The 26576-nt window shown below is 35.9% G+C and overlaps 4 protein-coding genes and 1 non-coding gene across 10 annotated transcripts; 4 read left to right on the forward strand and 1 right to left on the reverse strand.

Moving 5' to 3' along the window:
• Positions 1429-6690, forward strand: LOC109829843 (UDP-galactose transporter 2-like). 2 transcript variants are annotated; one of them, XM_020396894.1, is made up of 6 exons: positions 1429-1652; positions 2526-2724; positions 4599-4783; positions 4875-5075; positions 5599-5760; positions 6122-6690. In XM_020396894.1, the coding sequence occupies exons 2-6, from the start codon at positions 2595-2597 to the stop codon at positions 6446-6448; spliced, it is 1005 nt and encodes a 334-aa protein (XP_020252483.1). In that variant the 5' UTR covers positions 1429-1652; positions 2526-2594; the 3' UTR covers positions 6449-6690. The 2 variants fall into 2 exon arrangements, with proteins under 2 accessions (XP_020252483.1, XP_020252482.1); XM_020396893.1 differs by having other exon boundaries at positions 1430-1652; positions 2529-2724.
• On the reverse strand, positions 7263-7343 carry TRNAL-CAG. The gene has a single exon. It is a non-coding gene; the product is annotated as a tRNA-Leu (tRNA).
• LOC109829845 (E3 ubiquitin-protein ligase SDIR1-like) lies at positions 7464-9937 on the forward strand. Its single transcript, XM_020396895.1, has 6 exons — positions 7464-7699; positions 7888-8080; positions 8165-8277; positions 8378-8467; positions 8829-9500; positions 9589-9937. The coding sequence occupies exons 1-5, from the start codon at positions 7547-7549 to the stop codon at positions 8943-8945; spliced, it is 666 nt and encodes a 221-aa protein (XP_020252484.1). The 5' UTR covers positions 7464-7546; the 3' UTR covers positions 8946-9500; positions 9589-9937.
• LOC109829846 (E3 ubiquitin-protein ligase SDIR1-like) lies at positions 10318-17241 on the forward strand. 5 transcript variants are annotated; one of them, XM_020396900.1, is made up of 8 exons: positions 10318-12193; positions 12275-12327; positions 12751-12955; positions 13531-13707; positions 13861-13912; positions 14372-15184; positions 16553-16626; positions 16710-17241. In XM_020396900.1, exons 1-5 carry the CDS (start codon positions 12094-12096, stop codon positions 13881-13883), a joined length of 558 nt encoding a protein of 185 aa, XP_020252489.1. In that variant the 5' UTR covers positions 10318-12093; the 3' UTR covers positions 13884-13912; positions 14372-15184; positions 16553-16626; positions 16710-17241. The 5 variants fall into 5 exon arrangements, with proteins under 5 accessions (XP_020252489.1, XP_020252486.1, XP_020252487.1 ...); XM_020396897.1 differs by lacking the exon at positions 16553-16626 and having other exon boundaries at positions 14372-15024; positions 15098-15184; XM_020396898.1 differs by having other exon boundaries at positions 16553-17241.
• On the forward strand, positions 17943-25773 carry LOC109829570 (probable protein S-acyltransferase 16). Its single transcript, XM_020396643.1, has 8 exons — positions 17943-17955; positions 18035-18177; positions 22929-23021; positions 23100-23201; positions 23281-23358; positions 23430-23528; positions 23609-23704; positions 25237-25773. Exons 1-8 carry the CDS (start codon positions 17943-17945, stop codon positions 25345-25347), a joined length of 735 nt encoding a protein of 244 aa, XP_020252232.1. The 3' UTR covers positions 25348-25773.

Below are 26576 nucleotides of genomic sequence, written 5' to 3' on the forward strand. Positions count from 1 at the left end.
TTTAAAATTTTTTAATTTTTTTTTGCAATACTTTATATATGATAGTATGTTAGTTACTTATAATTTCTTTATCTTAACAAATTAATACCTTAAAGATGTTTTGTAATATTATATTAATATTACTTTTTTAAAATTGTTAAGGTATAGGTAGTTCACGAAGGATTAGAATAGGATATAATTATGATTAGAATAGATTAAGATATAAATAAAATATTTAAAATAGTGAAGGGTAATATTGACCATAAAAAGAATTTTCTGAACTCGTGCTTTTAAAGGGAGTATCCTTAAAGATGTTTTGTAATATTATATTAATATTATTTTTTTTAAATTGTTAAGGTATAAGTAGTTCACGTAGGATTATGATATGATATAATTATAATTAGAATATATTAAGATATAAATAAAATATTTAAAATAGTAAATGGTAATATTGACCATAAAAAGAATTTTTCGAACTCGTGCTTTTAAATGAGTTATTATCTTCAAAGATGTTTTATAATATTATATTAATATTTTTTAAACTGTTAAGGTATAGGTAGTTCACGTAAGATTAGGATAGGATATAATTATGATTAGAATAGATTAAGATATAAATAAAATATTAAATATTGTGAAAGAGTAATATTGACCATAGATTTTTTTTTTTCAGAATCGTGCTTTTAAAAGGAGTATGATATGATGTTGCGTTTTTTGCTACTTTGGTAATAAGATTAGCTACTTACTTAAAAAAAACGTAAAAGATTAATTAAACGAGTATCACACTAAAATCTATTAGCCTTCTGACTCCAAATCATAGATTATAATTGACCTTTAATTTCATAGCATACATTAAGATGCCTTTCCCATTATACAACTTTTATAGTTTATAAACTTTCTGTAAAGATACCAGATTTTATACTTTTTATAGCGCATGGATGTAAAATTAACTAAAATTAATGTTTTATTGGTTTTTTTTTTAAACCAGTTAGGGGTTTAATATTAGAGAGGGCAACTTTGTCAACACTCTTTAATTTTAATACTGTTCGTAAAATTTTAACCGTGAACATGTTGGGGTATATATTTGCTATGAATTACACGTTAGGGTATATAAGTGCCAAAGAGGTAAAACTATAGGGTATTTAAGTGCTATTTAGCCATTGAAAAAAGAAAAAGAAGAGGAAAAAATAGGAATTTGGATCATCTTCACTATAAAAAAGTAGTGGAGAGACCACTACTTTTAATATCAATCGTTAATTATTTAATAGGGTAGTTATGATACAATCTAAATCTAACACTTATCATACCTTATGTATTGCACCCATTCCTAATTTGCACTAAAAAAATCACAATCAAGAAACTAGATAATTAATAGTTATGATTATGCGTGATCACTCCATTTTTTTTTAATACTATAGAGGATCCAAATCCAAAAAATAGTAGGGAAAACTGATTTTACTGCTGGAAATCCGCGAAAGTGAGATTCTGAGATTAAAACTGAATCGAACCGCAAAAAGAAAAAGGGGGAAAAACGAAGGTGAAAATATCCAGATCTCTTCCCTCTCTCTCTGTAAAGATCCCACCTTTTTCTCCCATCTCCGATCACCGCCGCCGCCGCCGCCGTCTCCTACCGCCGTCTCCGCGACTCTGGAATCAGCGCTGATTTGAAGTCTCTGGTAAGTGTTTTGCTGCTTGATTTCATGAATTTCCTGTAATGATTTTGGATCCGCAGAATTAGCTAGGGTTTTTGATTGTTTCATTAGCTGATTAACTGTTTTATAGCTTTTTTACCTTTTTGTTTTAATGTATTTGTTCTGCAATTATGAATTAGAGATCCTGACTTGGTTTATGCTGATCGCGTACAAAATCGAAATTGGAAACCAAGTATGTCTCAAATATAAAGAAGAGTGAAGGAGAAAGCTTTGAAATTTATTATGTTTATGTTGTACCAACCACGTGTATCAAATACTAAGATGTAATGACTAAGAAATTAACAAGGTATAAAAAAATTTGAAGACTCGGGTGATAGATAAATCAGTGTTAAAGACAAGGATTATATTTCTTAGTGCTATATGTTATTTAGAATTGAATCAAGTTCTTGATACTAATCTTAAAGTAAAAGATACTCCTATAGCTATGTAATCTTATATGCGGACAAAAAAACATATTTGATACTAATCTTAAAGTAAAAGATACTCCTATAGCTATGTAATCTTATATGCGGACAAAAAAACATATGCAGACTAGCTCTCTTTGAAAACGATACTCCTATAGCTATGTAATCTTATATGCGGACAAAAAAACATATGCAGACTAGCTCTCTTTGAAAACTGTTCTTCATCTAAATTACAAGAGTAGAGCAGTACGGAGCTAAAAAAGGAAGATAACAAAGGTCATGACTCCACATGACACCATCTAACCCCAATCCTTGAAAAACCCTTCTCCTTAACTTCTAATATTTTTCCAATTTGGACAATAATACTTCTAATCAGTATTGGAAACTATTTCATAGATGATTACCATGTCTGACCTTTTTGTCATCTTTTTAGCAGTTTCGTTGCATATGGAAGCTAAATCCTGGAGATCTGTAAGATAATTCGGAAACTGTAGTAAAAGAAATGGCACCTACAAGCAAGGCAGACAGGAAGGCAGCAGCGGATACAGCTGCATGGTTGTTCAATGTAGTGACGTCTGTTGGAATCATCATGGTCAATAAAGCCTTAATGGCTACATATGGCTTCAGTTTCGGTAAACTTCAAGTTCTTAGCTGTTTTATATGTCTATTGATATTTGCTTAATGTGTTATTCTATAATATTGCATCTTATATAGAAATGACTAGTTGAGTCCTGTTTGAGAAACCTGCTTAAGTTTTCCCTTAGTAGTATGCTTTTGTCGGAAGGAAGGAATACCAAAGTAAATGGCTGTCTTAGGAAGCCATGTTCTTTAGTTTGTTTCTCTGATTTATCTTCAGCAAATTAATCTCTATGTACAATGTTTGTATTCACACGGTTGCACTCTGCTTGCCTAGATGAAATTTCAGTCTCAGTCATGCTTTGGTATCCTTTTGCTTAATGTTGGATTCATATAGGTTAGTTTGGTGAATGTACTTCTCTGTTTTGTATCCTCCTCTATGGTTAGATTTCTACTGCTTGTTTTAGTATTTTGATATATTGGCATACCCACTTTATGTAATTCCCTTACAATGCTGCTGTATGTTGAAAAAGCCACTAGTCTTTAATGTCGCTATCAAACTAATACATATACAAGAAAAGCAATTCCTATAAACCATGTTGTTGTCAATTATATGAAATTATGTGTAAATCCACCTGGCCTTGAGAAGCAGTATACTGCAGTACTTACCTGTTGGCCCTATAATGTACCTCTGATATTAATACAATTCCAGAGTTCCTAATCACCTCCACTCATTCTTCATAACTTTTTTGTAGTCAGGGAGAGCTGTGGAGTTGTCTCTTGGTTGCACTGGCATAAACTGCAAGATCATAAAAGTTTAAATATTTCTATTTGCCAACTAGCATATTTGGTTCTAAGACGAGCTCTCTTATGCGTGTCTTCGGTGATTGTTCCCAGTATGTAATTTCTGTAGCTAAGACATTTAAAGGCCAAGATGGTAAAGATGATGAAAACTGGTGGCTTGACTCTTGGTCGAGTTCGCATGATTTTTTGAATCACAGAAGGGGATTGGTAGCTAATGGACCTAAAGAATTGGGATGCAACCGGGAGAGATTTGAGGCTATTTTTGTGATTGAAATATAATATTTTGTGTAGCAACACACAGAGATAAGTCATAAACTCGAAGAGAGAAAATAATCCACAATGAGATAATTCTGTGTCTTTGTCCTTTCATAGTATAACAAGGAATGGTTCAGGCCACAAAATTGGGTTCCAACTCTTGGCTGACCACTTTCTGATTTGGTAATTGCATTTTTTATATGACAATTCGATCATGCTAAACATGAGGGTATTTCTGTATTTTCACCTATAAGAATAACCTTCTAGGCACTCCTTTGGATTGCTAAAACTCTTTTATTGAGGTGATGGTAGTTTATAGTATTATCCTCCATAAATTCTCATCATGGAAAATTGCCTTAAGAGGTTACTGGTTGGGCATCGAGCTGGAACATTTGGAAGTTTTCTAGTCTTACAGGAGACTACTGATTGCTAGAACCTTGGCATGTTGTATTCTGTAACTACAGTTTATATCTTTTTGCATCGTCCTGCTATTTCATTTTGCTGAATGGCTTGTTGGCGTAATCCCTAATTTACTTCTTAGTTGCCGTGTTCTATTTCAATAACTGATTCACTTTATAGTCTATGTTAATGTTCAGTCTCTTTCATCTTCTTCCTGATTTCTATCTTGGGTTTCTTCCCATAAATACTGTTCACAGACAAATAGCAACATATGAAAATTGCAAAAATTCATGAAGTGGTATTTCCTGTGCGAATTCTTTTTTTAATACAGTTGTGAACTTTCTTTGGGATTTACTGATTACATTTCATATACATACATTTTGCAAGTTATTTGCGTTAGGTCTCATCATGCTCTGATTATATTCCTTGATTCATTTCCTGTTCTCATATCATGCATCATTATTATCTGCAGCTACAACACTAACTGGTCTTCATTTTGCCACTACAACTGTCATGACTGCTGCACTTAGATGGTTCGGATACATTCAGCCCTCCCATTTACCACTACCTGAACTTATGAAGTTTGCCGTCTTTGCAAACTTGTCAATTGTTGGAATGAATGTGAGTTTGATGTGGAATTCTGTGGGATTTTACCAGGTCAGTAATTTGCAGCCAAGAGGTGTTCTTTTAATTTCACCACATTTTTAATGGGTAAATCAATAAATTCATCTTGTGGTTTTGTATTCAGATAGCAAAGTTGTGTATAATACCAGTATCGTGTCTTTTGGAAGTTATGTTCGATAAGATTCGTTATTCCCGGGACACAAAGCTCAGCATACTGGTGGTCCTTATAGGCGTCGCAGTATGCACTGTCACTGATGTAAGCCTCAATGCAAGAGGTCTGATTGCAGCTGCAATAGCAGTTTGGAGCACTGCTTTGCAACAATATGTAAGTTAAACACACGGAGCAGTTTATATGCATCTTGTTTGTGTCACTTCTTTGCAGTTATCTATAAGTTAAAGTAATTAACAAATGCTCTCGCTCTTTATTTCTATCTCCCTCTTGTGCTTGTACTTGCACTCTTACTCTCTGAATCCGTATATACACCTTAATGCAACTCAGTGTTTTTTTTTCTATTGTATCCCAACATTTTCAAGCTCTCTGGAATGGCGAAGTAAATTTGTTCTAGCAGGATAGTCCCTTTAGGAGTTCCTTTAGTAAATCAGTTTTTTTAATCACTTCTATTGACAGTGAAGTTAGGATTTCTTCCATCAATAATAACTTTTCTAACATGCCATGATCACACATATTCCAGGGTTGTAGAAACTTGGTTCATCTTATAAATGTTGTTAAGAGGTCTGTTTATGTTTTCATTTTATAATGTGTATCTGCTAGTCTTCTTGACAGTGATATGTGGTCTTCGAAAGAAGATAGAGTGCTATATCTAACATTTTAATTCTTATTTATGCAGTATGTTCATTCTCTTCAAAGGAAGTATTCACTTAGTTCGTTTAGTCTATTGGGCCACACTGCTCCAGTCCAGGCAGCGTCTCTTCTTATATTTGGGCCTTTTCTGGATTTCTGGTTGACTAACCAAAGAGTGGACAAATTCGACTACAATGTAACTTCAGTTGTAAGTTTCAAGGAACTTTGCTATTCTCATATTTTATTGATTATTTGACTCTTCCAGTATTCCTTGTTCTCTATATTTAGCCAATTTTCTGCATTTACAATGTTAATATGCTTGGCTATTCTCATAATTACCACAATTTTGCTATTCTCATAATTACCACAATTTGACTCTTCAAGGAACTTTGCTATTCTCATAATTACCACAATTTTCTGCATTTACATAATTACCATATGCTTGGCTCTGTGGCAAGTTATTTATCCTTGGAAATTTCTACATGAAATACATGTTTTATGTATTTTCTTTGTCTAACTAGAACTTCCAGTTTTTTCTCACTAACATACATTGGCTTTCTGTTCTGCAGTTCTTCATTCTACTATCATGCATCATAGCTATCGGAACCAACCTTAGTCAATTCATCTGCATCGGCAGATTCACTGCCGTTTCTTTCCAAGTCCTTGGTCACATGAAGACCATCCTTGTCCTCGTTCTAGGGTTCTTCTTGTTTGGGAGGGCAGGCATGAATATCCATGTAGTCGTTGGCATGATCTTGGCTGTCGTAGGAATGATTTGGTATGGAAATGCATCCTCCAAGCCTGGAGGAAAGGAGCGCCGAAGCTATTCATTACCCACTGACAGAAGCCAGAGACATGGACTGGCGTCAGAATCTAGCCACCTTGATGAGAAATAAAATAAAACATTCTAATTTCTTCGCCTTTTCTATAGTATTTATTATTTTCTCATTTTTTTGAAGTAATTTATTGTTTATTTCCACGCCGATATTCCCAGTTGATGAGAGGAGTTGTAGACTCATACAATTAGACAGAAATTATAAAGACTATTAAGTTTCAGATTGTGTATAAATTGAATGAAGTCCTCACTGGTCTTATTGCTGAGTGAAAAATGAGAAAAGAGGGTGTGCTGTTTGATCTCTTTTTTTTTTGTCTCTAATGTTGAATTTTTCATCCCTGGTGGGATTGAAATGAAGGGGGATAAGATAAATGTATGCTGTCCTCTTGTTTGTTAACATTGTTAAATTGTTGTTAGCAACACGACTCAAGAATGGACATTGAAGCCTATGGATAAATATCTTATTGTTAAGGGGAATTAATTTGTACATAACCATCAAGTGCTTTTCAAACTGTTTCTCATTTTACTAAAGAGCGGGGGAGGAAAAAACTAAAATGCCCCTCGAATCAAATGTGAAGGCACGTGCGCTATTGAAAAATTTGCGAGTTCGTTGTCATATCTAAAAATAATTTGGATTGGTGTCTATCGTTTGCCGTATGCAAGAGCAAAATTGGTTTTTGGATAAGCAGGGGTTTGTTGTGGATGCGACCGACGGACCCAGACACGGTTTTGTTCTGGTTTCGATGGATATAATAAGCAAGGTTTTGTTTGGATAATGATCGACGTATAGATGATGATTTCTTTGGAAGTCATGGTCACATACAAAATCAAGGATTATTATAATAAAAAATATAAATAAAAAACGCTGGAAAAATTGTCAAGAATGGGATTCGAACCCATGCCCTTTCGGACCAGTACCTGAAACTGGCGCCTTAGACCAACTCGGCCATCTTGACATCCGATGTTAAGGAAACAAAAAAGAAATTCATAAGAGAGGAGCAACACAAAATTTTCCCCGCACTGCTCTGTCCTCATTCGTAAATCACCGCGGGCGCTACCTCCCGTGCGCAAAAGCAACACTTGTTCCTCTCGCCCAGCACAAAAAACTCTCAAGTCTCTCTCTCTTCGAGAATTTCTCCTCCCAATTTCGCGACGATCGATGAGCCGTGCGCTGGGAAGAAACAGAGAAGACCTCGAGGCCGGGTGCGCCGAGCTCCTCCCCGAGAAGCGCACCCTCGCCTGCTTCCTGGCCTCCGTCGCGGCTTTGATCCTCGTCGTCGTCAACGCCCATCTTCTGCTTGCAATTCTCCCCGTAAACAACCAACCGTATCTTCCGAAATTGTGACGAGGGTCAACAACAATTATGATTTTGATCCAACATTGACTTATGTTACCCAGCAATGCTAAATTTCTTGTGTCTAGTAGAATTGTTATTATTTGTGCTTTTTAAGGTTGCAATTTTGGGGGGTTTAGTTACCGTGCGTGCGTTTATGACTGCAGAAGTGGGTTTTCGTCTTCGTGTTGGGAGTTGCCGCGTTTATAGCCAAGTATGGTCACTGCAAGCTGCGCCGAGACGAGGAAGAAGAGGCGGAGGAAGCTCAGTTGGACCCTGACAACACCCCAAGGAACAGAGACCGGTTGCCTGAGCTCAGGGTTCAGCTCGCCTTGACCGAGCGCGATTTCGATGATCTGGGTATGGATTTCCTCTTAACATATACTCAAATCCATATCAAACGTCGAGGATAGGGATATATCAAATAGAATCAAACATGTACAGATTACGAAGATTTAAGGGCGCTGGATGAGGAAAATCCTGTTCCTGATTCTCCCCCAAAAGGCGAGGGAAGAGGTACTCCAAGGTTCATGGTTCAATCTCATATACACAGACAAGTAAGCCAAAGCAGGACCAAAGCTTCATTTCACCTTGGGACATCTTGATTTGTTCTGCAGGTAAATCATAATTCATTCATTTTTTTCTTTCTTTCTGTAGAGATCGAAGATGAATGATTTCACGTGCATTATTTGCTTCGAAAGATTTGTCAAGGGACAACTGATCAGAAGCTTGCCTTGCTTGCATCAGGTTAGAACTCGTCACCACATTTGTTCAAAAAATAAAGATCATCACACCTCACTGTTATCCGACGTTATTAGTACTGACCTCTCTTCCGAGAAGTTCGCTAACACTTTCATCGTTATATTGCTATTATGAGGGTATATATATGTATTTGTGACCATCAATACTATGTATACGATTAATGTTATTGGTATTGAGCTCATCAACTTTGTGCTTCTTTCTGATATGGAACTATACTCACACGTGAATTCTAAACATAAAATGCCTGAACATTTTTCCGCAGACTGATTCTAAGGTAAATGTGTAGAGACAGAGGCTATTGTTGAATTTGCAATACTCTCTCATATATCTTGTTTTTTTTTGACAGTTCCACGCGGACTGTGTTGATCCGTGGCTGAGGAAAGAAGGAACGTGTCCTACTTGTAAATATCGAGTAGGTCCGTCTACTCAAGAGCACCATACCGTTGATGTCGAGCGAAATTGATACACTCTTATGTATTCTTAGTACGAATTTTAGAAATTGAGTATCAAGTAGAGATGTATCAGCATTTGTATTGTACATACTTTAAACTCATATTAATGAAAATTTTGGAATTGACCAGAAATTTTTGGTTTGTTCATATTTCCGACAAGATCCTTTGGTTCACTGTAATGGAAATAATGCAATGGATGCAACGTTTATGGTAAGAAGTAAACTCTAAATTCTTTGTTTGCTTACTTCATGTTGTTTTCGCCAGGATTTGTTGTCGTAAGAAGTAGGCTCATAACATTTCAATGTAGGCTCCGGCCCCAGATTCTCAACTTACTGACTTCTTGTTGATGTGGGACTAAATTGCTTTGTTAATTAGTTATCTCTCTCGCTGTCATTCTCTTCGACAATGGCAACGACACGATTAGCTCCACTCCCTCTTGCTTCACGTTATGCGCAGAGCAGTGGTACTTCTAGCTTCAATAAAAAAGATTCAAACTTAAGAAGAAGAATATTCGAGCATGGAAGATTCAAGCTTAATGACCAGTCTCATGGATTGGGTCCTTCAAGGTTAGCTGTTTGTTGAAATGTCTCTTACAACTTTACAAGTATTATCTTTACTTATTCTTTTTTTTTGTATGATTTAATCTTCTTGTAGTTTGCAACCACGAGCGTGGATTAGAAGAAATGAAGAATGTCTCAACGCTGGCTGCGTAATCATGTACTTAATGAGTAACTGAGTAAGGTGAGATTTTTCTTGACGATTTCTGTCTAATATTTTGCATATTTATCTTTATTCACCTGTGTTGGGGTACTTTGTTCTTCCCATTTAGCTTGATTATTTTTAAACAATTACCAATTTAGTAATTTCACATTTCAGTTGTTAACTAAATAGTATGCTGATATTATTCTTGATGCTCATAACAATGCTATGCTAGCCAATTAGGGGGAAGATTTCTCAAGTCTCAGACACGTACGTCATATTCCATTTGAGCCAACCATTCTCATCAAAGATAGATAGCATTTGAATGATCTTCATGATTTTTATCTAAACAGAATGCTAGAACATGCAGCATTCTTTGTGTCTACTATTTTGGTGGTCCATCATTCATTAATCTATTTAGAACTAATTTTCAGTACTATGAGCTTATGGTAATTAGATAGAGTTATGGAAAGCCCATAGATCACATTTCATTGTTTATTCAGTGTACAAGCATTGCGCCATATAAGAAAATATATTCATGATGCTTTCGTTCTTAATTAGGTAACTGACTGGATATTGAAAGTTCAAATATTTTCTATTGTGTTTGTGGTCTTAGCATTCATGTAAAGCTTGGTTTTCAATTTTACATGGCACTTTATTGGGCAGCTTATCTGCACTTTGTAAGATAAAGTTCAAGTGAGTATTTTAGTAGACCATACTTTCCCTTGAAAAATAATAACTGCTAAAGGATTTATGAGATCACCCATAAGTGTGACCTGCCTGGTTCCAATTATGCTACTTATCTTTATTAGGTTTTTCTTTGTTCCCGAATTCCTTTTTGTAATGATGATATTCATCAAGGTATATCCATATTTTGCCTGAATAACGCCATCATAATGATTGGCTTCAGAGGTTAAGCTTTGGCATCCAGTATTATAGGATGATATGAAAATTATGTTATTTTAGCATATTTGTGCTGGATACCCTACTAATTCCTTCTTAGCTCCAAGTGCTTGAGTATGCACCTTTGGCTTCTAACTTAATGGAAGGGGAAAGTTTTGTACACTTGTTTTGCGCCCAAAGTTTCAAGTAATTGATTTTATCAATGTGTGATTATTATACTATTTTCTATTCTTTGAAGTGTCTATTAATTTTGTCAATATTACCTTCTAAAGATCTGATCGCGTTTTACTTCGGCAATTCCATGCAGAATGCATTGATCCATCAGTGTGGCAACAAGGAAGATACGAATATGTAAATGCACTGCGATCCTTTGGTTGATTTGAAAGAAAGAAGCTAATGGGAACATGCCATAAAATGTTCTGCATCAAAATATAGTACCTATAATTCAGCTCTACTTACTTAATTTTGCACACATACCAACCACAACCATATAATTAGTAGCTTATCCACTTTATCCACTTTTCTAAGTTGTAAGCTCTCCCGATTAATCCACATTTCTACTAATCCTCCATGTTACTTTACTTTATACTCTTTTGAGAAACTGCCAAAGGTCCTTTATATATACATATACATATATGTGCATGTGTGTGCGTGTGTGTCTACATACATACCTACATACATACATACATACATACATACATTTTGTCGAAACCTTAACAGGCTTTCCACCTTGAAGAAAATGTTATCATGCATAATGCTTATTTGGTTTTCTCTTTGACTCCACCTATAGGAGATGGAAATGGGCAGAGGATTTAATGAGAGATGGCTTAGAATGTAGAGATAAGCTTATATATGACATACATGCCATGCTGCAACTTGCATGAAGAGAGAAACCTGGCCCAAAATACCATCCTATTTACTTGCCCAGCTACTATGGCTCGCAAATTTCAATCCACAACAAGAACTTTATTATGTCTTTGACACTAAGCGAGGACAAAATTCTTGTCTATATTCGTAACCGAAAGAGCCCTGCCTGGGCAACGCGTAGCAATGGAGGTATCGACCGGTGGCATTGCTAACAGTGACTGGTGGCATGTTTTTTTTTTCTCTTCCTCCTCTTTAAATGCTCTTCTCCATTCTCAAACAATTCAAGCTTCTTTCTTATATCCCCCTTTTGCTATCAAGCTCTCACCAGTCCTCAATCTCAGGTATTTCCTTCCTCCTAGTATGCCTTTTTCAAATTGGCAATCGCTGTTTTAGAGTTTTAATCTTTAATTCTTTGTAGAAATGCTGATAGAACTAAAAAAATTTTGCGCGATGAAGCAAAAAGTTATCAAATTTCTTTCTGTAATATTTTTTTCCTTATAAATTAGTGCCTTTTATTCTATTTTATTTTGTACGTCAATCTCATGCTTGCCTTTTTTTGTATAATTGCTTGACTTTCTGTCCACTGGTTTCATATTCCTAATTCATTCAAAAAATTTCTTGCAATTTTTTTCCTGAATTGTCTTCTCTTTCGTTGTTGCATGCGTTAAAGAATCTCAACTCCTTACCAATATGAGCGCATTCCTTTGTGGAAGTGAAGAAGAACTTGAACGCCAATTTTCTGAGCTCATACCTGATAGAAGATCAGCTTTGTGCTATTTCGCTATTATCGGTATGCAATTTTTTACCATTTTTTTAACTTTTCAAAGTAATTTGATGGTATCTAATGTCATGTGTGCTTATCATTGTGCAGTTTTTCTTCTGTTCATGATATTGAACACGGAGCAGTTTAGGCCAAATATGCTGGTATTTTTTATCACTTGAGTTTGAATTTTCTACTGTAGTTGATAAGTACTATAGAATTTTCTAGAGCCGATTTCTTGTTTTGTAGATTTCACAAATCTACCACAAATTCGATGTTTTGCACATAATTACCATACCTTTTTTATCAGAGAATTGCCATAAACATCTTTCACTAAACTACCATGCCTAACGGCAGTTAGAGTAAGCACTTGCCCTTGTTGAACAATTGGCCCATATTTACTTTATACATTTCTATATTGCTTTTATTGAATTTGTAGGCAATTATTTTCAATAGTTAATGATATTTTTCTACAATTTTGAAAGTTCTTGTTAGTTTTCTATAATAATAAAAATCTATGACAGCTTTGTAGTTTTGTGAAATTTCCCTTCTTTTTAACATCTGATTGTTTCTTCTTATTCTTGTAGCTTGTTGTGTTGGTGATCGTCTGTTTGATTGCCTTCAGCCTTTTGATGTGGCCTAGATGGCAGCAGCATCAAAGAGAAGCTGATAATAGCCCGAGAAGGCATAACATTGAACAGAGGGTTCTTGTGCCAGCCTTTGCAACAAGAACACAGCTATCTGATGTTAGGATTCAGCTTGCTCTTCTTGATCGAGATTTTGACTATCGCGGTAGTATTTTTATTATGACTATGTTTTACTTCAATTCTTATGCTTTTATGTGTGCTTTGAAATCAATAGATTTAAGAAATACTATTATGTTTCCTCTCGTATAGATTACTTATAGGGTAAATTACAAGAACCCCCTTCATCTGTATCCTGTTGTTCAAGAAACCTACTCATCTTAAAGTTGAGCATTAATGAAACCTTTAGTTTTATATTGGAGTTTTATTCTTCAAACATCTGAGTAGATGTTGCACTTTGACATCTGCAGTTAAAAACTCATAGATTTTGAGAGTTGACAGGAAGAAAATAGAGAAGAAAGTTAGCTTCCAGACAAAATAAAGATCTATGTTTTTAACCATTAACCTAGATTCTGAATGCAGATGTTTGTTCTACATAAACGAACCAATGCAGATGAGGATTTTTATTTGCTGAACTTCTTAGATGTGGAGGTTTCTTGAAAAATGGGGCATAGATTGAGAGGGTTTCTTGTAATCTACCCTCTATTTTAATACACACTAGATGAATTTACTGATAATGACTTTCTTTTTCTTCTGTTCTTTCCTTTGTTCTTGGTTATTCAGCCAGAGTCAGAAGTTTCGCGTGTGTGAATTTCTTCAGTTTCCAAAATTCTTCTGCAGATTATGATGCATTGAGAGCATTGGACGATGATATAACGCCACGTGCTTCAACCGCGAGTGATTCAACCATGACCGATGAAGATATTAGAGCTCTTAATGGTAACAGAGATCACCACATAGGTAACAAGCTGTTACTAAACTTGTTTTACTAACTGGAAATCTGCAGCCTGAGATAAATTTTGTATATTCTTACAAATTTTTGCATAAGTTTCAATTGAGAAAAAGTTTGTTTAGTTTGTGGATTTTTTTTATTAGATTTTCCTTTTTCTGCAGTGATGGATCTTCATGATTCATGAAAAGAGTTTCTGGTGTCGTTCGAAGCAAGGTGGTTTCTTCTCTCGACCTTAGTAAAGGGATATTGTTCATTTACTTAGCTTTTGGTACACTATATTCCCTTCAAGCCATATATGAATGCTACATACTGTCCCCTGCGTAGCTTGAAAGGAGCAGAGATTTGCATGAGAAATTTTATGGTGTTATCCATATAAATCTGATAATTTTTCGTTCACCTCTAATGTTCAAATGTGTTGTATAGTTGTATTAGTAGATTTACCTACTCAATGAAGCTGAACCTAATTCAATATTTGTCTACTTTATGCTCATTTGTCAAGCAACATTAACTCTGCTTGGAATTCTAGAAATTATACGGGCATATAATTCTTAGTTTGTTGAGCATTCATGTACCCACTGATTCGTACAAATGCATATTTTCGTTGTATTTTCCTCGAGATTTTTTTTCTCGTCATTGCCATCGCTTACTGATCTGTGACTCTTTTTTTCACAGTTTCATGAAAGCTGCTTTCGTCAAGAGCATAAGACAAGAGGGAGCGTATATCGCAGGTGGAGTGGTGCAAGAAATTATGTATTTTGTGCGCACCAACTTTTTTTGAGTGTTAAGACTTTTTTGAATTTGGATATCAAGCGTGTAAAACATTTTCTTGTAGTTTCGTTGTCTAAACATTTGAACGAAGGTTGCCATCTTTCTAGTATTAATGCACATATATGTTTAGCTTATGGTTATGGCAATGTACTAACTTTAGTTTCTCATTGGCCTACTCATCCTCAACGCTATCATGTGATTATTTAGCTCGGTTGAAAAACAGTTAATACTAATAATCAGGCCCATTAAGCTTGCCCTTGGCCCCCCGAAGCCCAGATCCTCAGCTGATAATCTCTTGCTTTCTTTTCTTGGCCGATGTGGGACTAAAAGTTGGCTCATATTAAAATCTCCCATTGTCGTCATTTGTAACCGAAGGAATTTGACGCTTTGCTCTGCTCGTCGCGTAGCGATGTCTTCATCGACCGCTGGCGTTGCCAACACCGACTCGTGGCGTCTCTTCTACGATGACGACAACAACTCTCTTTCTCTCTCTCTCTCTCTCTCTCTCTCTCTCTCTCTCAGAGGTCGAGGGAGGGATCCTGGGTTTGATTATTTGGGTAAGTGTTTTTCTGCCCAATTGTGTTTCTTAGATATTGCGAGCTAACTGTTTGATAAAATTCCTCGGTGAAGTTCAATTACATTCATTGGTTTACTGAAGCTCAGAAAGGAGGGAGAGAACTGTTCCGTTACATTTACTGATTTTGGGTTGGTTATTTGGTAAGTTCTCTGCTCATTTGTTTGCTTAGAAGTTGTGAGCTAGCTGTTTAATCGAAATGCCCATCAGAAATTCAATTAGATTTCCGGCTTTACGAAATTGTTTCTTTGATATCTTACTGGCTGGCTGTTCTGCTAAAACTTTTTTCTTTTAAAAGTTTGAATCTTGCTATACATAATATATTCATTAAGCGTATAATTTTATTTGATTAGTTAATTAGCATTCCTTACGTTCCTGCATGGTTTGCAAAGTTTCTGCTTGTAGCAAGGACATCAAACAATCAGTATCATTCATCTTGCAACCATGAATTCTTTTCTTGGGATCAGTGAAGCCGATTCGAGAGGAGATTGACTGAGTTCATCCCTCAGGGACGCACTCTTGCTTGTTATGTTAGCTCTTTAGGCTCCGTTTGGATACCATGGTGTTTTACTTATTTCCATGATTTTTTTGCCAAAAACAAACACCATGCGGTTGGAAGCCATTGTGTTTTTTGAGCTAAATCATCCTCAATCCAAAAACACAACACTTATTTCAAAACACCTAAAATGTGTTTTAAGTTTGGTGATTTGGTTTTGAGTTTTAGAATGTGTTAATATAATATCTAACATAATATATTAAATATAATTAATATAAAGTTATTATCAACATGCTTATTATTATACTATACTATACTATAGTTAATCTAATATATTAGTAATATTTATTAAATAATATAAAAATATAATAAATAAAATATCTTATATAACAATATAATAACATAGTAAATACTAGTATTTAATATGTTAACAATGTATTATATAATAATAAATAATAATAAAATATAAATAAACTAATAAAAAAACAATAAAACACCCTCACAAACTCAAGTATGATTACTCTCCTCCTTTTACAATTTTAATTAGGAAAGGTCACTTTGCCCTTAGTTCTATGCTTTAATACATTTTATAGTGAAAAAAGCTTCCTAATGCTCCTAACGATTATCTTTTTGTTTAGAAATATTTGTAATGTTATTCCCATAACTATGGTTCATCCCTCGTGTATAAGACATGTATATATCTATGAGATGTATTAGAATGTGAAATGTTAACTCATGCCATTTTTTACATATCTTGATGGAAAATATTACTGTTGTTCATCTTGTTGCTATTCAATATAAATTATGTTTTTTTCCTATGAAGGTTTGTTCTCAGACTAAGAACTTTTTTATGCGCAATGCAAGTTTATATTTCTTCACAGAGATTTCTATTGTTTTTTTTTAATTTTTTGTTGATCGAGTAACTTCTTTTCTGTTTCTAATTTAGTCTTGGTCTCACAGTTTTTTTTTCCTTTTACTATTATGCTTATGAGATTCTCTGGTCTTTGTTCTCCAGAAGTTGGAAGACTGTACTAAAATAGATGGAAGTGAATTTGGAGAAAATGAATTGACATGCAGTGTTTGCCTGGAGTATAAGAATTTACAAGTTGCTGAGTTTGTTTGTTCTGTGTGCCTGGATTATCTAATTATTATTATTATTATTTTTTTTACAGTTCCGTGCAAGCTGCATCTTTCCATGGTTGCAGCGAAAAAGGAACATGCCCCATTTGTATGCGCAGACCAAACTGAATTTAGCAAGAAAATGAAGGAATCATGTCTAAGCTTCTGAACTCTAGATGGTATTTTATGGAAAAAGATATCGTGGGAGTCGGATATCAACTCTTGGATCATTGAACTTGACAGAATTAATATCTCTTTGACGTATTATTAATGTGTTTCTGAGCAAAGCTGGGCCTGAATTTAGTCTTCGCTTCACGCAAGCAAAGTTGAGAGTTTGCTAGCAAAATACTCAGTCTGTTTGGTTGCATTTGGAACCAAATACAAGTTCGTGTTGTAGAATGTAAGCACCTCAATTTTGGTTTAACATCAAAAAGGAGCTGTTAGTGCTGTGTTAATAACATTGGATTGCATTTGGAAGTGAGGAAATCACTTTTAAGGGTATTTTGCACTTTGTAATGCTACATCATGATCTATTTTTGTCTTGAAGCTCCATAGTTAAAATATGGGCATTTCGCTTTTGATTCTCAAGATGATTTGGTTATGTTGTTCATAATCCATAAGTAGATACTCTTAACAGGTGCATGTACTTTTCTCAAGTTTCTAAAAGGAGGGGTTTGGTTGTTACCAGCGCGTAAATATCATTGAATTTGGATGCTTATCCTGCGTGGAAGAAAATAACCTTTGCTGTGAAAAAAATTGAAAAATAAAATTGATCCTATTACTTTTGAATCTAACTTAGTTTCCATACTAAGCAACCAATAGGACCTAATACAAAGTACCGAGCTCAAAGCCCAGCCCAATTTTATTTTTTTAACAAAAATCCCTTCTAGAAAGCACCCGCACCCGCACCCGTTACGGTCCCCATTGTCCAAAAGTGGACCCCACTCCCAACCCCAGTCGCCACGCCCACAAGCAACCAGCCAACTTAATATTAACCAAAATGCCACCAGAAGCCTCCACCTCCCTCCCCTCCTCCCCTCGCCTCGCGCCCAGTGCCAGAACCGTGCGGGCGGCATGTCGTTAGCCGACAGCCCCTCGTTTGTGCCTCTGCCCTCTCAGACAACCGCTTATATAAAGTCCCCACCTTGTCATGCTCCAAATCTACCTCGAAGAGACCTCAGCCAAACCCTACCCTAGATCCGCCGCCGGTCTCGAGTTTCAGATGGGGCGGCGGAGGCGCACCAGGAGGCTACGTCGATGGTCGCCTCCGGATCATACGTCCCGTGATGGCGGGATCGGGTACCTGTAGTACGCCACGGGTGTTCGTCGTCAATTGATGTTGGCTAGGGCTGAGGACCGGCGACGGGGCTGGCGGAAGCGGCGCGGTGTTCACGCGGTGGCGGGCGGTGTCCCGTGGCGACGTATGGGATTGCGGTGGTCAGGGATCCTGGGAGCGTTCCGAGCTCGTTCGTGCCGGATATCGAGGATACTTCGAGTCCAGTGCATGAGATCAAGAGGAAGGTATTGTTTGGTGGTTTTTCTGTGTCCTGATTTGGTATTATAGGGGGGGTTTACCGGAATTGGGATGTGTGTTTGTTCGGTTGGATGGGAGGTCTGTTTGATTTGGTTGCTGTGTTATACTGAGGAGTGAAAAAGTTTGACTCTTTGAGGAATAGGTGTTAGAATAACTTGAGATGCGCTTGAAATTTTACATGCATGGTGCATTTGATGGGGGCTTTCTGTGAAATGAGCTTAATGTGATGTAGGATTCTACTTTGCTTGTTCGTTGCTTGATTGTGAGTGTTTGTGACTTGTTATCAACCATGAGCGATGATACTCAAAATTTTCCACATACATTCCTAGAAGAAAATTTACTTGCTCATGTTTGATCTACTCGCACATTGTGTGGTTCTTTTATAAACCCATTTATAATGCCGTGCAGGAGAATCCCTCAGAAATTGACGTGCACGAGGCATTTCAGGGAGGAACCCTTAGAAATGAACTTAATGTAATGCAGAATCATGTTTTATTTGCTTGTTCGTGAGGTGTGAAACTTGCAATAAACGTTGACCTGTTATAGTCCTATCCTATGTAATATAATGCGTACATATTTACAATCACGTTAATAGTGCCATGCAGGAGTGCGATGGTTGTTTTTCTCTTATTAGTAGGCATGCAATTTAGTAAGGAGCTTGCCAAAGTCAAAACATTTATGTATACAAATGATATTAACTTTTTTTTTTGCGTGCATAGTAAATTACATATTATGATATTATGTGTTTTATTTTGTGCTCATGTAATAGCAGGAGAAAGCCGTTCTAGGAATCTGGGGAGTAAATTACATGCTTGGTCCTATAGTAAACTTCGTTTTTTACTGCTTTTGGTTGAGTAACTGATATCCTTTAAAATTTGTCGGTTGTACATCTCTTTCCATGCAATAACAGAAATGTTACTTCTCATGAAGGGCTGATAACAATTTAGGCATTGAATAAGATGATGTATGCTGGATGTTACACATATATATGGAATTGTGGCATTCCATAGTACTGTATATATAAGAACTTCTTAAATGTTTAATGTACTTCCTAGTGTCCATGGTTTGAGAGAAGCTATGTATCCTTCCAAAGTTGGCAGTTTATTATTTTATACCAAAATAATATAAAGGAAAAGATACATTTTGTTAAAGTTTGGGATTCTATTTTGTTGGCCATATATGGTTATGAGTTATCATTGTAATATCTTTATTGTGGAAGTTGTCTAAGTTTACTTATCAATATTTGCAAAACATTCTTGAATTCCATTACATGCACCGATAACTACAGCAAAGAAGTGTTGAACTTAAACACATACAATGACATAATAAATAGATAGACTGGAAACCATTCACTAAGTTTATACACTTGGAAGTAATCTCCATTGGTTAGTTTGAAACAATTTTTTATAGAAATTATTTCGAAAATGTCCGTCAATCCACCCTTGCTGTCACACGATCAACTGGTGCTGCTTCTTCCTCTTTGACATTCCCCTGCATACATCCAAATGATGAGACACATCACGATCATGTGCAGGAGTCAATTTGCCAACCTGGCCAATGTACTTACCGCTATCATGTCAGTGACCAGTTTCCATCAACTGCAGTTGATAAGGATGATGATTTTGGTATAATGATAGGTTCAATCAATGGTAGCGTGGTTATTATGGAATTTGTGACATTGGAGCTTGGTGTTGGGGTTGAAGGACGAGGATGTTGGAGAGTTGTGTTTCTAACACTTGGTACCCGTGTTGCATTAAAATTTGCATTTTTGTACCAAATAATATTTTGTATTAAAGGTCATGAACTTGACTTCTTGCTTTAGGGGCATAAAGATGTAAAATCCCTAAATTAGATGTATCAAAATAAGCTAAATGAATAGTTGAGAATTCAAAGGCAATTAATATTGTTAATCAGTTGCTTATTAAGCGCTTATGTTTTTTTATCTTGGCAAGTAGAGCAATCATTTAGTGCTTGAACTGTGGACAAGAGACACAGTTAACGTCGCTATCTTTAGCAACTTCATCACATCGTCATAGATAGTCCTGTACCAGTTTGATCTTCCACTAAGCGAAATCCTTAAGATTCACCACTCTTTTGGTCTAGGTTGATGTGATGTTTCACGCAATTGCTAGCCTCTTCCATTGAGCTCCTGCTTGCTACTAACACCCTCTGGAAAGTCTTTCACCATCTCATCCAGTTACTCCAACTTTGGCTCTATCTCGTCCACTATTTCTTCAATCTAGCTTTTGTTAATATTTATGTTCCAACTCATTGTTTAAAATGCGGTCTGGGGGCCCACCTAGACTTAAGCAGTACTTGGCCCGCCTTAGGAGTGCCTAGCAAGCATGGGCCACTTAAAGTGGAATGCACCGCATAAAAATCTGTGTTCCTGCTTAAGCATAGTAATGGGAAAGAAAAATGTATGATGAAAATGGATTAGTTCAAAACTTAATATCCAAAACCTTCTTTTATATAAAACAATGAGGATAGAATTTTGAATCTTTGGGTAAAATCATTCCTCTCTTGATATCACTCAACCATTCCATTTGCTTATATAGTTAAAAATCTCATGCCTCTGATTGCGGTGGAAAATGTCGCTGCATAAAAAAAAAAAAATTTAAAGGCCTAGGTGCCACTTAAGTGCTCGCTTGAGTGTTGAGCGCTAGGTCCAATGCATTGTTGTAAATAGCGTTCGATAGCGGTGCAAATAGCGGTAGTGGCGCCCACCACTATGATGTTATTGATTGCGGTGAACAATAGCACGTGTGAGTGCTTTTCACTCGTCAAAGCGCTCGAAAGCGTGACCTAGCAGCAAATAGCGATAAATAGTGGTCATTTATATATTCTTGAAGATTTCGCTTTTATGTCAAGTTTCATATAGTTAATACAATTATGTTGCTAGTAATAAATATTTTTCTATTATTGAGAATTTTTCTATTAGAGACTTGAAAGTTGAAAGAATGGGACAAATAATAGTCTTTTTGATAAACATATATGTTTTTTCATTCTGTACAGTACTTTTATTGATATTATGTGATTGTTACGCATCCATTTTATGCTTAGGATCTCTATAAATCATTAAATATGCATGTGTAATTTTTAGATTTTTTTAACTTTCTTTTTTTTAATATTTGTATATACATAAATTGGACTGCTATTTGACTTTGTCTTTTTTGCCGCTATTTTGCTGCTATAGCCCCAAATAGCCTTAGTGGTGCCTCCCTGCGGTGCAACGCTATCCGCTATCTGTAACCTTGGTCCAATGTTTAGAAGCGCCTAACGCGTTCTTAAACATCCAATTTGTAAAAAGTAATAACCAATGAATTGCTGGGGTTTGGTATACCATGATATTAATTATGTTTGACCACATAGTTGGGGTCTTGATTGATGTATATTCATTATACCAATATATTAGGAATGTTTGATTGCTTATTTATGGTTTATGTAGAATTTATTTATTTATTTATTTTTCTTTTGGGGCAGGAGTTGGTGTCTTTTTTTTTTCCTTCATTGGAAACGTTGCCCTTGTATAAATAAGGTTTGATCCGAAACTTAGAAGTGAAGAAAACATTATTGTTCATTCTTTTATCAGAGACAACTTTCTACATTTCCTAAAAATTAAAAAGAGATATTATGTGTTTGGGTTGGAGATTATGTCACATATACCTCTGGGGTATTGATGCAATTGTTGTTTAAAGACTAAGTTAACATGATTCTTGAATGATAGTGTTGTTGTGCATTGTAATTGTTAATATAGTTCTTTATCATGTTTTGTTTTCTCTTTTAATTAATGAATTAACTGATTTCTTTTGTACACTTTTGCATGTGTGACTGCATGCCGCTAGAGCGTCTCACATATGGTGTTCTTGTTTATTTTCCAAAGTTGGTGCCTTGTTATTGTCCTTGTCAAATTGTATCAACTTAATGTATATTTATTTCTTAGAGTTAAAATGACAGTGTGACGAGACCTTGGGCATGACACCAACATAACATGTCTCTGTGTCTAACTTCCAATAAAGTCACGTTTCTGACACTTGTATGCTCGTTTTCAATAAACTCCTGAGCCATGCTGCCCAAATCATAGCTCATAACAAATAGATCTAGCTCATTTCATGAGCAGGAGGATACCATCGTTTATCATTTCCTGTTGAAGTGGATACCATCTATATATCATCTCCTTCCTAACAAATCATATGTGGGTCATATTTTGAATGGGGAGTCATCACTGCCTGGATCTTGAGTAGTTGTTACTTTATTGCAACTTCCTAGTTATGTTAAATTTTCTTGCATGGAACTGCCTGAGGATACTATATTAGAAATACCATGATTATATTGGCCTTTAAAATGGAATGACAGTCATTGGTGTACTTGGTAGGATTAATAGACGAGCTATATCTCCAACTTGCGGATTTAACCATTATTAGTATTCATATTTATTTTTTATTATATTCTGCGAGCTTCTTCAAAGTATGATCTGATGATGTGAGGAGCCACTTGCAGAGTAATGCTATGTGCTTTGTAAAATTAGAATCTTGATGCGCAACGTCTTATGTGAGGGTTTGTTAAGAACTGAACTTTGAGTTAGGCAACTTGACTAAAATGCATAATCAGTGAGAAGTTTGGTCATCTAGTGTCAATTTAATTGTTGCATTTGTTTGCTTAGTTCAGGGCAAATATCCTGAAAGCATTTTACCCAGAGTACTCTTATTTAACCGTCTTGAGTTTAATTGCATTGCAGGGTGGAGACTTGAGATATTGTCAAAAGTGCTCTCATTATAAACCTCCTCGTGCGCACCATTGTCGTGTTTGCAAAAGGTGTGTTCTGAGGATGGTATGTATCATGTCTCAGTTGTCTTGTTGATTAATAAACCTTTTGTCGCTTTCTAACATTACCTTGTAATGCCTGCAGGACCATCACTGTGTCTGGATAAATAATTGTGTTGGGCATGCAAATTACAAAGTTTTCTTAGTTTTTGTGTTGTATGCTGTGATTGCCTGCATTCACTCTATGGTTGTATTCACAGTTCCCCTTTAATTACTCATGTAGATGATTGTTACATTGATAGGTGGGCTAATTATCTCCTTTTCAGGTTCTTCTCTTTGGCAGTGTTGTTCATGATATGCACAAGGATCAACAGCAGAATGGAGGCTCTTTTAGGACATCATATGTAAGCAACTTTTAATGCCTCATGCCTCACATTGCTTTGCCACTTTTTAACATCAGTGATTAACTTGACAGATTATTTGTGGTGTTTTGCTTATTCCCCTTACATTGGCGTTAAGTGTTCTTTTGGGTTGGCATATCTATCTGATCTTGCATAATAAGACAACTATAGAGGTCTGAAAATTCTGTGAGTAGTTTGTTTCCTATGACCTAATATATCTCTATTCCTCACAAGGTGCTGATGTGTTCTGCAGTATCATGAAGGAGTGAGGGCCATGTGGTTGGCAGAAAAAGTTGGAAATATTTATAGACATCCATATGACCTTGGTGTCTATGATAACCTAGTTTCGGTAAGATTCTATGCTCTTTAATTTGGTGTGTGTCTAATGCATTTTGGAATCTTATGTGGCAATCTTTTTACAAAATTGTTAGTTTTTTCTTCTGCCTCTTATTTGACATTTCTCAGTTCCGGATTGTTTCATGGCTTATCATTTTTGTTTACCGAGTATGTTATGACCTTTTCTTCTATGATAGACCATGATTAGACTGTTGTGAGGTTCAGATAAAGTTCTACTTTTCTTAGCGAGAAAGGAAAATGGTCTGGAAATTTTTTCTGAACGTTGGCGTTACTTCGATTTTAGGAGAAGTTGTCTATTGTTATTTATTTTTTAGGCTCTTGTTTTACTATTCCTTTTAGTTTCCAATTGCTGAGCATGGATTAGTGTTATCAAAAGCACACGACTCATTGCGCCTCATGGCCCTGCAATGCTGGGTGACGGTAAAGCTCCCCACATTTGATGCAGCAGCGCCTTTTTGTGCCTCGCAAGTGCCTACGCGAGGGCGCTTCGCACAAGGTGCATGTGAAGCCTCGTATATTTGTTTTTAAAAACTTCAATCAGATCTTTATACCCAATAACCAATATCCAAAAAAGAAAAAAAAAACTACTAGGCACAGATTGAGAAAACTAACTCACTCTGGTTTGCTATTTGATTTTGCTTCAATATCAGTCTGATTTGACTTTTTATTTGAAAAATTATGAACTTTACTACACTATATGGGGTGTGTCAGTCAGCGTTCTGACCTTATTTTGCAATTCGGCAGTAGATATTATTTACCTTGACATATTTTTTATGTGAATACATGCTTAAGTATCTATCTTGAAAAACTATGTTTGCGGTGTACGCCTCACTTCACTCGGAAGTGCACATCACATTGGGACTTGCGCTTGTGCTCGTAAAGGGACTTTGCACCATGCATTTCGCATCACGCATTGATAACACTAACATGGATTTTAGCTAGTTATGAGGGACAATATCTCAAAATTGAGGCCACCCTGATTACACCACCTTGATTGTGAACCTTGAACATGGACGGGTTACATGTACCGACGGGTTACATGTACGATATGATACAAATACATTAAGAACTTGGAAAAAATTGGATGTCGGTATGGCAGGTATGGCATGTATATTAGTAACACGCACATAATGCCTAAATATGCACAGATGCAGATGCAACTATGATGGGTAGAGCAATGATACAAATGATGGAAATTTTAGTATATCAATACATTGTGCACATAACAATTTTAATTACACTTGTCATCTCCGGTATGTTGAGTGTTTTCAAGTTAACCAAATTGACGTTGCATTGTCCATTATTCACTTTCTTAAGAAAAATATGTAAATGAAATAGAACAGTTCAAATAGAATTGTTAACCTATCGTTACTACACTCGAATGTTATCCACCTGTCTGTATTCTGTCTTCATATGTTATAAGATATGGGTCCTTTTTTGAAGTGCTATTGTGTAGCCTTTACAGTTTCCATTTTATTTCCCAGTTATTCTAAATACTACTTTCTAAATATATTCTACCTGCAGGTTCTCGGTCCAAACATATTCTGTTGGCTTTGCCCCATAACAAGACATAACGGTTCTGGTGTCCGTTTCAGGACTTCTTATGACCTAACATTTCCCGCGACGCCAAGGTAATTGATCCAGCAGTGGGAAAATTTACTCTGCAGTTCATCTAACTAGTCACCCATCTGCATATACAAAAGGAAAAAAAAAGAGAAGAAAAAAAAAAGTTTACCATACAAGCACAAAGTGGGGAGTTACTCTGTTTCCATCTACCCACCGTGTAAATTTCCGAGACGTAGAAGGTAAGTTTGTATCCAAAGGGTAGGTAATAATCTATTTGCTGTGTTGTAGTTGTACTTCGTCTGAGTTGCGGTTTTGTAATGTGGTTCTTAGACGTTATAAAGAGAGTCGAGAAAGTGCAGTTTTCTTCGCATCATTATGTTAGGCTTTCTCTAGGTGTTTGTGTAATGTAAAGTGTAGACAATATATAATCTGTAAAAGGGAGATGTATCAGTTTTCAGTTGGTGGGAGTAATTATAATTGGGGTCCCTAAGAGCATTTCTGAAATTGAAGTGTTCTAATTTTATTTACTGCGTTATCTGGTGCTCCGTAGTGACGGTAGCAACAGTTTTCACTCGGTACATAACGAGAGTTTGCTTATTCCATTTTTTAAATTAAATGTGGAAAATACCTGCAGTATCAATTCAGTATGTTACTTTTATACAAACAGAGATTGATTCACGCTCTTTTTCTATTTTGGAGTATTGAATTACTCCGAGAAAATACGATTAGGAGAGGAACTGTAGGGCTAATTCGCACTCTTTTCTATTTTGGAGTATTGTAACGGCCAAATTTTCTTCAAGTCGATAACCATTAAAATCGGTCTTCGGAAAATTAGATTAATACTCGCTCAGTTTCAGTTTTCTGATAAGCACAAAAAATCTCTCAAAACGAGATCAGGACTTTGAAAGCAATTTCGTCGCTTTCAATCCAATCTCCCTACCCCCCCAGACTCCTGATGCTCAAAGCCTCAGACAACATGTTTGGAGGCATGATAATAATAAAAACCTAAACGCAGTGGTTGGGAGTCATTAACTCAATTTTGTCCTCACCACAATAATTTAAGCCCTAAATCAGTCTCCCCTACTGTTGGCTTCTACATTTGAAACGGACATCTTTTGTCCTCTTCAGCGACTCTCCACACGGACCTATCCAAAATTCGTAGCCGATGAAATTAGAATTCACTCATCCCTGCAAAATCACCACATTCCTCGATTCCTTGCGCCCTTAAAAGTAAACTAACTTCTTCGATCATATTAATTTGATTTTCACATTTAATCCAAAATTTTGATTCATAACAT

The sequence above is a fragment of the Asparagus officinalis genome, chromosome 2, assembly GCF_001876935.1.
Source record: "Asparagus officinalis chromosome 2, Aspof.V1, whole genome shotgun sequence".
NCBI classification, from domain to species: Eukaryota; Viridiplantae; Streptophyta; class Magnoliopsida; order Asparagales; family Asparagaceae; genus Asparagus; species Asparagus officinalis.